Source organism: Mobula birostris, chromosome 12 (assembly GCF_030028105.1).
Source record: "Mobula birostris isolate sMobBir1 chromosome 12, sMobBir1.hap1, whole genome shotgun sequence".
Taxonomy (NCBI): Eukaryota; Metazoa; Chordata; class Chondrichthyes; order Myliobatiformes; family Myliobatidae; genus Mobula; species Mobula birostris.
The window spans coordinates 69,624,677-69,637,926 of record NC_092381.1 but is presented as its reverse complement, the minus strand read 5'-3'; the positions used below and the strand labels follow the sequence as shown (position 1 = coordinate 69,637,926).

The window sequence follows — 13,250 nt, the reverse complement described above, 5'->3', positions numbered from 1 at the left end:
AGATTACTGGAAATTTTAGGTAATCCAAAGATAGCAGTAATAGGATAGGGAGAAATATCTATATTCCTAACACATTATGAATGACCTCTTGAGAAAATATGCAGCTGACCAATAGCTGCTTGAACAATAATCAGTGACTTTAGAAGAAAGTAAAAGAGAAGGAGGCTAGGAGCAACTAGTTGAGGCTGGCTGGTTCAAAAAGTGAACAAGTGCTGTGGACGAGAGCTGGGTTTAGATAGGCTGCAGGTGATGAGTTGGAAACGAGTGGCAGGCGGTTCCTATTAGCTGGGTGGAGATTGGGAGGCACCTACCTGTGCAGGCCTGACAGTTCCTGCCTCTGAGTCAATCACTATCAGATTTATAACTGCATGCATGTTTTGTTTCTGATTAACTAATACTTATTCACTCTACAATTTATTTTTGGTAGCAGATTAAGAAACACTATTAATGTACAACTGAAGAGAAAATGTGAAAACAGTAGCTTTAAATATATTATTTTTGAACACCCAGTATATTTAAAAAGGAACTTGGATTATCTAGTACTTTTCATGGTCACAGTGATCACTGTGAGCAGGTTGGGGCCCCTTATCTTAGAAAGCATGTGCTGAAACTGGAGAGGATTCAAAAAAGGTTCACAAAAATGATTTCAGATTGAATGGCTTTTTATATGAAGAGCATTTGATGACTCTGGGCCTGTATTCACTAGAATTCTGAAGAATGAGGGGTGACCTCATTGAAACCTATTGAATGGTGAAAGGCCTTGATAGAGTCGATGTTGAGAAGATGTTTCCTATGGTGGGAGAGTCTATGACCAGAAGACAGTCTCAAAGTAGAGGGGCATCCTTTTAGAACAGATGAGGAGAAATTTCTTTAGCCAGAGAGTGGTGAATCTGTGGAATTCTTTGCCACAGGCAGCTCTGGAAGCCAAGTTTTTATGCATATTTAAGACAGAAGTTGATAGATACTTGATTGGTTAGGTCATGAGGAAATATTGGGAGAAAGCAGGAGATTGGGGCTGAGAAGAAAATTGGATCAGCCATGTTGAAATGGCAGAGCAGACTAGATAGTCCAAATGACCTAATTCTGCCCCTATATCTTATGGTCTAGGAAATACTGTCCTCATGTTTCAGAAATCAATGACTTCATACTTTGATACCTTCACAAGTGGGGACTTCTGCTGTCCACTGACGAGAAGCTTCACACTGAAGATTGTTAGATCCATTTACTGCAAACCCTTCAATGCAGCTGAACACACATGTTGAGTTGTAACTGAAATCTCCATATATATTTTTGCAGTCCATGTTACCTCGCTCAGGAATTTTCAGTGGTGTACATTGAACAGCTAAAACATGAAATCACACTTGTAAGACATTTAAATTTAGTCCATCAACATTTTTAACCAGCATTATCATCAAAATGGCTTATGATTTAAATCAGTGATAAAAGGGCATTGATTTTTAAATTAATCAAACTAACTGAGCAACAGTGACTGGAATGATTTTTGGTTGAATTCCAGGGGGTGAGAAGCGCAGAATCAAATACCGCTGTGTTGATTGTACGTTCCCGGTATCAATTGTTTGGCGACAATAAAGTATAAAGTATACTCTGTGATGAGTTAATCCTTTAACCCTAGCTCAGTGTCATTTCAACTATTACAATTGTTGTCAGTAATTCTAAACTAAACAGAAATAAAATCAGCTATGATTCCCATTCTGATTTACTATTTAAAAGCATATGTTGGGAACAGCTTCTATGGACAGAACAGGGAGGATAGGGTTGCCATTTTTGTGTCTGTTCAGGACGTAGGTGGTGATATCAGAGGGCTAGCCTCACGATAGAACCATATCCCAGGAGATAGGGGGGCCTAATGGAAAAGCACTTTTGGAGACAAATCCTAACTAATTTACAGGAATTGATCAAAATATTTGACCTCTCAAAATCTGTTTGGAGCAAAGATAAAAATGAATTATTGACATATTTGACCAAAGCATCATTCACCAAAGCATGTCATTTTAAAGCTTGAAGACTTTAAAATCTAGTGAATTTATAATTTGACAAAGTGTTATATGAAAATACAATTTCTGAGTAGTTTTTAAATAGAGATTCTGCTTTCACTTTTAAAGGTACATGGTCCATTAGAACTAAATTAAAGAACTTGGAAGGCTGGTTTTTTAAAAAAAAATTGTGGTGAGCATTTGGTCCATAATGACAGACGATGAAGCTTGTTAAACTCAATCGTTTATTGCGATAAACACAAAAAACAGACTGAGCACCATACCCTGGGGAGAGAACTCTCTCAGTCACATACAGACAGGAGAGGTGACCATCACACACCCCAGTTACAGTCATGGTGACCCACAAATAAACAAGTGAATAAATGTATAACCCAAGCAAAAATGAAACAATAAATGAACTTGAACTTCCTACCATAATCCCGCAAAAGCATTTTATCACCAGAACAATAAGCAGTACTAGTCATTAGAAATACAGGGGCAGGCTGTCAACCATGCTGTCAATATCCTACATTATCTTCTGTAATTTCCTCTCCAATTTCTTGCAGCAAAACTTTCAGGTCAAGACAATTTCCATGATCATGTTCAAAGGTTCATTTTAATTGTCAAAGTATGCATATACAATATAACTCTGATATTCATCTTCCCCAGAAAGCCGTGAAATACAGATAAGCCATGGGAGCTGTTGAAAGAAAAGATGTCAACTCCCTCCCCCACCCCCTCCCTCGCACCAAAAACTAACAGATCGCCCACTTGGAAAGTGACAGCTGGAACATCAAAAACCCCAAACCTCCAACCCCTTCCCTCACAAAAAAAAGTGACCATAACAGCAAACACCCTACCCAACAAGAACATTAGACCCTAACTCCTCGCACAAAAAGTAATATATTGCCCAGCCGCCAATCAGCAATAGAAAGAAAACACAGAAAACTAAAGGAGACCAAAATAAAGTACAGTTCAATATCATTAACAACTAACAAATGTGATAGTAGAGTAGAAACATTCAGTTACTTAGCATACCTTTACAGACGGGTATCTCTGACGTCCATTGCCCAGAAACTTCACACTCCAGTCTGTCTGACCCCTGTAAGGTAAATCCATCCTCACAGAGAAAGTCACATACTGAGCCATAACTGAAACTTCCAAAGGGGTCTGAGCAATTCATGGAGAGATTAGGAAGGCCCTTCAGTTCATTGCATTTCACCGCTGCAATAAAGAAGGACTGAGAGGTTATTTTGTGTTACACATGTCAATCATTTTTCTTAAGCTTAGATTGTATGTAAAAACAAGGAATGCAATTTAGTTGAATCTGTGTATGTTTGTGAGGTCAGAGGTCATGATTAAACAGCAACACAGACAAAATATTGGAGGAAGTCAGCAAATCAGGCAGCATCTATGAAGGGGAATAAACTATCAATGTTATAGGCCGAGACCCTTCTGCAGGACTGGAAAGGAAGGGAGCAGAAGCCGGGAATTTTAAAAAGTGTGGGCAGGGAAAAGAGTACAAACTAGCAGGAGATGAGTAGGCAGGTGGGTGAAGTAAGAAACTGGGAGGTGATGTGGAAAAGGTAAAGAGCTGAAAAAGAAGGAATCTGATAGAAGAGGAGAGTGGACCATGGAAAAAAGGAAAGGAGGACAGGAAGAGGAAAGTGATAAGCAGGTGAGGAGAAGGGTGAGAGAGGAACCAGAAAGGGGAATGAAAAAAGAGAGAGCAGGAAGAGGGAGGAGGAATTACTAGAAGCTATTTTCATGCCATCAGGTTGAAGGATACCCAGATGGAATATGTGGTTTTACTCCTCTAACCTGCATTTGTGGCAGTAGTGGAAGCATGGACTGACATATTGGAATGGAAATGAGAAGTCCAATTGAAATGGGTGGTGGATGGAGAGCAGGCGCTTGTAAAAGTGGTCCCCCAATCCCCATTGAATTTCACCGATGTAGAGGAGTCCACGCTGGGAGCACTGGATTCAGTAAATGACCCCAACAGGCTGCAGGGGAAGTGTTCACTCACCTGGATGGACTGTTTGGGGTCCTGAATGATGGTGAGGAAGGAGGGAGGAGGTGTAGGGGAAGCTGTAGCATTTGTCACAGTTGCAGGGGAAAGTGCCAGATCGGTGAGGAGGGATGTGTGAACACGAGAGTCATAAACAAAGTGATCCCTATGGAAAGTGGAGAGTTGGGAGGGGAGTTGGTGGGGAAGGGAAGATGTGCTCTGTGGTAGTGATTAAATGTTGACATTTTACCCCCCTCCATAGCTGCTGCCTTACTTGCCGAGTTCCTCCAGCATTTTCTGTGTGCTGCTCAAGAATTCCAACATCTGCAGAATCTCTTGCATTTATAAATAAACTACATTACCACAGAGAGGAGTGTTTTGTACTTTATATTCAGAAATACTTGAGTAATATTGTAAATATATTGTTTGATTAAACATTCTTTGTTTAAATAATTAATTTTAGGTTTCTATGTAAAGGTATACATCTTCACGTCTTAAGTGCGTGGCTCGCTAAAAGTAAAAATAAAGTTTACATATTCTCCTGCTCTCCCTGAGTTGTTTTTATTCAATTAGTTTTTACGTTTTGGAGTTGCAAAACATAACAAGGAAAATTGGTTGAATTTTAGAAAGGTGATATTAATATACTGATATTAATCAGCCAAAAAGGAAATGGTTTGAGGATTTTCAATTGAGAACATTCGTGCATATTTTGGTTTAATGTCAGGCAGCCTGATCACCACATCAAAGTGGTGGATGTAGATCTGCAGGAAAATGTAGATGTGAAAAGCAGAGATAGACTTCGAAGTTCACACAACCTAATCCTGTCTCCAGCCAAATAACATGCAAAACCAAGCATACAAGCATGCTGTTTGAATGGATGCACAGTGAGGAAAGATTGAAAAAATGGACATGGGCAGATGGCTATAGACATGCCTTGAAATTTTTACCACACCCATTTGACCTTTTGGTTCTAGGCTCCCAGCATTTATACAGTCCCTTCAAAGAGATGCCTGTCTTTTGTAGTCCCCCCCCCCCCCACCCCGCAGTTATCCATCATTTTTTTCTGAAAACTGCAAACAAATGTGAATAAAACTGTCAATTTATCTACGCAGTACCTTCACATGTTGGTGTTTGGCCTGACCATTGCCCAGAAATTTTACACTGGAGCCTGCTTAGTCCATTTAACAAAAATCCTTCAGAGCAGTTGAAATCACATGTTGAGTTGTATCCAAAATCTTGAATAGGATCAATGCAATTCATCGTGCCATGCTCCAGAGTTGCCAAAGTTTCACATTGTTGAACTGAAAGGAATTAAGTGAAAACCGATAAGGAAGTTGTTTCATTGAAAAATGGCATTCCAGTATCTTAAAATAGAAACATGCCTTTGCATCTGGGTGGTCGCTCTGTCCATTGACCAGAAGCTAAACACTGGATTCTCTCTGCTCCATCCACCACATATCCTTCTCTGCAGCCAAAAGTACAGGTTGAATTGTAGCGGAATTTTCCAAATGGATCAGAGCAGTTCATGACATCCTTTCTGGAAACCTCCACCCCTCTGCACCTGTTAGCTGAACAATATGAGCAAATAAAAAAAGCTGTTTGTACAAAATTCAACAATTATTTATCATTATCAGCTTTAATTTTGAGTTCTTTTTACAATAAAAAAGAAACCATGGTCATTTTACTCTCCAGTGTAGTGCTTCCCAACCTGGGCAAGTGAGCCTATTATGAAGGCAATTAGAATTGAAGTGAGGCTTTATTAAGAAAGATTTTAGGTAAAGTTCACAAATAGAGTATAATTAATTAATTAATGATTTGGTAATACCACTTCCAGCAGTCCCAGGTATTTCTGGAATAGCTCCAGGACCTAAAGTAGCAGTTCACAATGTTATTCGGTATTTCTTGGTTAGGGAATCGGGTGCCCACTTGCATTTTGTTGAGCGTAAAAGTATTAGCTGTCTCACTCAGAAAGCTTCCAGTGAATGGAAATTGAGAATATAAACATGGATTATACCTTCGCACTTGGGTACAGGTGCAGTCCAGGTTGAAGAAGCAGTACATCGCAGCCTCTTTTCCTTGTCTTCTTGTATTGAAAATCCTTCAACACAACTAAAGTCACAAGTTGAGTTGTAGCTGAAAGTTCCGTAAGGATCAGAACAGTTCATAATGCCGTGGTCATGAGTCTCCAGTCTGAGGCACTTAAGAACTTTATAAAAAAAAAGTAACGCCGATATAGTTTAAGAAAGTTTGGGTGTTTCGTTCTCAAGACTCTTATAACCCAAATATGAAGCACTTCTGCTGATTTTGACTGTATTTTTCCAAAATTCATTTTACATCGAGCATCTGAAGTTTTTGTAAAATTCTTATTTATACATGAAATTATTACAAAGTTAAAATATCACAAAAGCAACAACGTCATCCCCAAAATGTGTCAAAGAGTAATAAACCAAAAAAAAGAGTTGGAGGAGTTGTATAAAAGGCATTGTCAGTCACCATTCAAACACTGCATCATTAGGTAGGCACCCTGACCTGCTAAGTTTATTATTCTCTCACCTTTGGGAATTTTCAAAATGCCAGTGTGGCAAAGGGAAGCCCACAGTGGTATTATGGTTTACTAGGTTCAAACCAAACAATGGTAAGCCTAGGATCTTCAGTGCAGCTGATTGGCTGTACCACGTTCTGGAGTGTCATATCATTCACTCTGGCAGTTCTAAAGAAACCTTTCACCACACCTGAACCATTAGCTCCTTTTTCTTCTCTCGACAGAATCTGCCTAACCTGCTGCGTCCACAGCTTGCTTTATTTCAGATTCCCAAAAAAAACATTCTTTTTATATTTTCCATTTCCTACCAGGTTTCCTTCCCTAAAGAGCACTAATAAACCAGATTATTTTCAAGCAATATTGAGTTGTATTAAGAACTCACCGTCTTGGCATAGTTTTCCATAGAATCCCTCATAGCAAACACACTTAAATGAACCAATAGTTTCCACACATTCACCATGGCCATTGCAACTGTCTGGAGCGCATGAAGCTGTGAAAAGACATAGCATATTTACTTTATGCAATGAAACAATATTAAAGGCTGATCAACACTTGTCCTCAGCTGTCACAAGATTGCCAGTTTGATTCCAAAGATATGTTTGGCCATTGTTGTTTTATCCGTCCAGGATGACCCCAAATTCTCACATTATGTCATTTCATTGGGACCTCAGATATTCGGCCGTTCCACCTGAGATATAATTTCACATATTGATCGTTTTTTGAATGAAGAACATGAAGTATATTCAGTGGCCACTTCATTAGAAGACTCCTGTAACTACTAAACTACATGATGTGTTGTGCCTTCAGACATGCTCTTCTGCACACCACTATTGTAGTGCAATGGTTATTTGAGTTAATGTCACTGACCTGGCAGCTTGAATTGAACCAGTCTGGCCATTGTTCACTTACCTCTCTCATAAACAGGGCGTTTTTGCCCACAGAACCATTGCTCCTTGGATTTTTTTCCTTTTGTTTATTTGCACCGTTTTCTGTAAACTCTACAGATGGTTGTGTGTGAAGGTCCCACGAGAGCAGCAATTTCTGTGACACTCAAACCACCTTATCTGGCAACAACAATCATCCTATGGTCATGGTCATTTAGATCACATTTCTTCTCCATTCTGATGTTTAGTCTGAACCTCGTGACTATGTTGGCATGCTTTTATGCATTAGGTTGCTGCTGTTTGATTGGCTAATCAGCTATGTACATTAACAAGCAGATGTACAGATGTAACTAATAAAGTGGCCACTCCACTGTGTCTAAGGAAGAACATTGTATAAAATTTGCTTTTTCTTGCTTTAACTTGCATCTTGATTATTCACAAATCTTTTTTTTCGCTTTTACCTTACACATTCCATTTATTTCAAATTATAAATATGATGTCTATTAGATCACTTCAAGTTCTTCTTTAGCACATCCTAATGAGCCAGTTCAGCATTGTTGTGGCCTGGATATATATTTTAAATTGTTAATACTCATTTAAAATCTGCTTGATTGGCATTTGAAACTGCATAAATTAGAGAAATGGATTAATATCAGAACACTGTCAGATAATCAATTTTAAACAATTTTAAATGGATCCCCCAAGATTGACCCTCATGTAACAGGGTGGGCAGCACACTGACTAAATAGGGTGCCCCCAACTCTGTACCTGGGACTCACTGCTCCCCGACCATCACATGAGGCTCCTGATGGTCTTCCCCTGCTACTGATCATGCTACACCCCCCCTCCACAAACCAGCGGTATCATATCCCACCCTGCAAAACCAAACACCACCCCACCCTTCCCCTCCCTCCTCTTCTCCAAGTCCCTATCTCCCTATAGTACAACCTCTCCACAAGCCCATCCTGTTACCCTCTTCTAATGCCACGCCTGGCCCCAGCTTTAACCTCTACAATGTATTTAGTATTCCCTCAGACCTCCCTCTCTCTGACACTGAGGGGAATGTCCCCAGAGAAACCCTCGCCTTTGTGTTCCTGTGCCCACACCACTTTCAGTTCTGAGCCTGCCATCGTCTCAAGCTCTCTTTTGGTCACCTCCACCTCAGTGCCCCATTCCTTGGTAGAGAGTTTTAATTCCACTTCCGACACTGAGCTGTCTGTCCTCTGCCTTCCCCACTGACAACATAATCCAAAGGGCAATCTGGAAGAACAGCAGCTCATATTCCTCCGACGCTCTCTACAACCCAAATGACATGAAGACTGAATTACTCAATATCATGTAAACTACACTCTCTCTGCTTCTCTCTACTCAGGTCTGTTTCCTTATCTCCACCTCCCAAAGACCTCTAACTGTTTCTTTCCCCTTCCAAACCTACTGCATTTACCCTTCACTCACACACTCCCAATGTTCCCATCTGCCCGTCACCCTCACACTCCCATTGTTCCCATCTGCCCTTTACCATCACACTCCCACTGTTCCCATCTGCCCGTCACCCGCACACACCCACTGTTCCCATCTGCCCTTCACACTCACACTCACTGTTCCCATCTGCCCGTCACCCGCACACTCCCACTGTTCCCATCTGCCCTTCACCCCCACACTCCCACTGTTCCCATCTGCCCGTCACCCGCACACTCCCACTGTTCCCATCTGCCCTTCACCCCCACACTCCCACTGTTCCCATCTGCCCTTCACCCTCACACTCCCACTGTTCCCATCTGCCCTTCACCCTCACACTCCCACTGTTCCCATCTGCCCTTCACCCTCACACTCCCACTGTCCCCATCTGCCCTTCACCAGCACACTCCCACTGTTCCCATCTGCCTTTCACCCGCACACTCCCACAGTTCCCATCAGCCCTTCACCAGCACACTCCCACTGTTCCCATCTGCCCTTCACCTACAAACTCCCACTGTTCCCATCTGCCCTTCCCCCGCACACTCCCACTGTTCCCATCTACCCTTCACCCAGACACTCCCACTGTTCTCATCTGCCCTTCACCCGCAAACTCCCACTGATCCCATCTACCCTTCACCCCCACAATCCCACTGTTCCCATCTGCCCTTCAACCCCACACTCCCACTACTCCCATCTGCCCTTCACCCCCGCACTCCCACTGTTCCCATCTGCCCTTCACCCCCGCACTCCCACTGTTCCCATCTACCCTTCACCCTCACACTCCCACTGTTTGCATCTGCCTCCCACACACTCCGACTGTTCCCATCTACCCTTCACCCTCACACTCCCACTGTTCCCATCTGCCCTTCACCCGCACACTCCCACTGTTCCCATCCACCCTTCACCCGCACACTCCCAGTGTTCCCATCTACCCTTCACCTGCACACTCCCACTATTCCCATGTAGCCTTCACCCGCACACTCCCACTGTTCCCATCTATCTTTCACCCTCACACTCCCACTATTCCCATCTACCCTTCACCCGCACACACCCACTGTTCCCATCTACCCTTCACCCGCACACACCCACTGTTCCGATCTGCCCTTCAACCCCGCACACTCCCACTGTTCCCATCTACCCTTCACCCTCACACTCCCACTGTTCCCATCTGCCCTTCACTCTAACACTCCGACTGTTCCCATCTGCCCTTCACCGGCAAACTCCCACTGTTCCCATCTGCCCTTCACGCGCACACTCCCACTGTTCCCATCTACCCTTCGCCCGCACACTCCCACTGTTCCCATCTACCCTTCGCCCACACACTCCCACTGTTCCCATCTACCCTTCACCCGCACACTCCCAGTGCTCCCATCTACCCTTCACCCGCACACTCCGACTCTTCCCATCTACCCTTCACCCTCACACTCCCACTGTTCCCATCTACCCTTCACCCTCACACTTCCACTGTTCCCATCTGTCCTTCACCCGCACACTCCCACTGTTCGCATCTTCCTCCCACGCACTCCCACTGTTCCCATCTAACCTTCACCCACTCACTCCCACTGTTCCCATCTACCCTTCACCCTCACACTCCCACTGTTCCCATCTGTCCTTCACCCTCACACTCCCACTGTTCCCATCTGTCCTTCACGCGCACACACCCACAATTCCCATCTACCCTTCACCCTCACACTCCCACTGTTCCCATCTACCCTTCACCCTCACACTCCCACTGTTCCCGTCTGCCCTTCACCCACATACTCCCACTGTTCCAATCTACCCATCACCCCGACACTCCCACTGTTCCCATCTACCCTTCACCATCACATTCCCACTCTTCCCATCTACCTTTCACCCGCACACTCCCCGTTCCCATCTGCCCTTCAACCCCACACACACCCACTGTTCCCATCTACCCTTCACCCGCACACTCCCACTGTTCCCATCTACCCTTCACCCGCACACTCCCACTGTTCCCATCTACCCTTCACCTGCACACTCCCACTGTTCCTATCTGCCCTTCACCCGCACAATCCCACCGTTCCCATCTGCCCTTCACCCGCACACTCCCATTGTTGCCATCTGCCCTTCACCCGCACACTCCCACTGTTCCCATCTGCCCTTCACCCACACACTCCCACTGTTCGCATCTACCCTTCACCCGCACACTCCCGCTGTTCCCATCTACCCTTCACCTCCACACTCCCGCTGTTCCCATCTACCCTTCACCCGCACACTCCCACTGTTCCCATCTACCCTTCACCCGCACACTCCCACTGTTCCCATCTACCCTTCACCCGCACACTCCCACTGTTCGCATCTTCCTCCCACTCACTCCCACTGTTCCCATCTACCCTTCACCCTCACACTCCCACTGTTCCCATCTACCCTTCACCCGGACACTCCCACTGTTCCCATCTGTCCTTCACCCGCACACACCCACAATTCCCATCTACCCTTCACCCTCACACTCCCACTGTTCCCATCTAACCTTCACCCTCACACTCCCACTGTTCCCTTCTGCCCTTCACCCACATACTCCCACTGTTCCAATCTACCCAACACCCCGACACTCCCACTGTTCCCATCTACCCTTCACCCGGACACTCCCACTGTTCCCATCTACCCTTCACCCGGACACTCCCACTGTTCCCATCTACCCTTCACCCTCACACTCCCACTCTTCCCATCTACCTTTCACCCGCACACTCCCCCTGTTCCTATCTGCCCTTCAACCCCACACACTCCCACTGTTCTCATCTACCCTTCACCCGCACACTCCCACTGTTCCCATGTACCTTTCACCCGCACACTCCCACTGATCCCATCAACCCTTCAGCCGCACACTCCCACTGTTCCCATCTGCCCTTCAACCCCACAAACTCCCACTGTTCCCATCTACCTTCACCCGCACACCCCCACTGTTCCCATCTACCCTTCACCCGCACACTCCCACTGTTCCCATCTATCCTTCACCCCCACACTCCCACTGTTCCCATCTGCCCTTCACCCGCACACTCCCACTGTTCCCATCTGCCCTTCACCCGCACACTCCCACTGTTCGCATCTGCCCTTCACCCGCACACTCCCACTGTTCCCAACTACCCTTCACCCGCACACTCCCAGTGTTCCCATCTGCCCTTCACCCGCACACTCCTACTGTTCCCATCTACCCTTCACCCGCATACTCCCACTGTTCCCATCTACCCTTCACCCGCACACTCCCACTGTTCCCATCTGCCCTTCACCCGCACACTCCTACTGTTCCCATCTACCCTTCACCCGCACACTCCCACTGTTCCCATCTACCCTTCACCCGCATACTCCCACTGTTCCTATTTACCCTTCACCCGCACACTCCCACGGTTCCCATCTGCCCTTCACCCGCACACTCTCGCTGTTCCCATCTACCCTTCACCCGCAGACTCCCACTGTTCCCATCTGCCCTTCAACCCCACACACACCCACTGTTCCCATCTACCCTTCACCCGCACACTCCCACTGTTCCCATCTACCCTTCACCCGCACACTCCCACTGATCCCATCTGCCCTTCAACCCCACACACTCCCACTGTTCCCATCTACCCTTCACCCGCACACTCCCATTGTTCCCATCTACCCTTCACCCGCACACTCCCACTGTTCCCATCTGCCCTTCACCCGCACACTCCCACTGATCCCATTTACCCTTCACCCGCACACTCCCACGGTTCCCATCTGCCCTTCACCCGCACACTCTCGCTGTTCCCATCTACCCTTCACCCGCAGACTCCCACTGTTCCCATCTGCCCTTCAACCCCACACACACCCACTGTTCCCATCTACCCTTCACCCGCACACTCCCACTGTTCCCATCTACCCTTCACCCGCACACTCCCACTGTTCCCATCTGCCCTTCAACCCCACACACTCCCACTGTTCCCATCTACCCTTCACCCGCACACTCCCACTGTTCCCATCTACCCTTCACCCGCACACTCCCACTGTTCCCATCTACCCTTCACCCGCACACTCCCACTGTTCCCATCTGCCCTTCACCCGCACACTCCCACTGTTCCCATCTGCCCTTCACCCGCACACTCCCACTGTTCCCATCTGCCCTTCACCCGCACACTCCCACTGTTTCCATCTGCCGTTCACCCGCACCCTCCCACTGTTCCCATCTACCCTTCACCCTCACACTCCCACTGTTCCCATCTACCCTTCACCCTCACACTCCCACTGTTCCCATCTACCCTTCACCCTCACACTCCCACTGTTTGCATCTGCCTCCCACACACTCCCATTGTTCCCATCTACCCTTCACCCTCGCACTCCCACTGTTTGCATCTGCCTCCCAAACACTCCCACTGTTCCCATCT

The 13,250-nt window shown here is 45.9% G+C and overlaps 1 protein-coding gene across 8 annotated transcripts in view; it reads right to left on the bottom strand.

The window, feature by feature from the left end:
• The window catches only part of LOC140206012 (P-selectin-like), a 129,016-nt gene that overhangs the window by 61,163 nt on the left and 54,603 nt on the right, over nucleotides 1-13,250 (bottom strand). For all 8 annotated transcript variants that reach the window (XM_072274036.1, XM_072274035.1, XM_072274038.1 and 5 more), the window contains exons 4-9: nucleotides 6,930-7,037; nucleotides 6,020-6,211; nucleotides 5,388-5,573; nucleotides 5,121-5,306; nucleotides 3,033-3,218; nucleotides 1,157-1,342 (exon numbers count right to left, since the gene is read on the bottom strand). In XM_072274036.1, the coding sequence (XP_072130137.1) occupies nucleotides 1,157-1,342; nucleotides 3,033-3,218; nucleotides 5,121-5,306; nucleotides 5,388-5,573; nucleotides 6,020-6,211; nucleotides 6,930-7,037 (1,044 nt within the window). The remainder of the gene's footprint in view (nucleotides 1-1,156; nucleotides 1,343-3,032; nucleotides 3,219-5,120; nucleotides 5,307-5,387; nucleotides 5,574-6,019; nucleotides 6,212-6,929; nucleotides 7,038-13,250) is intronic.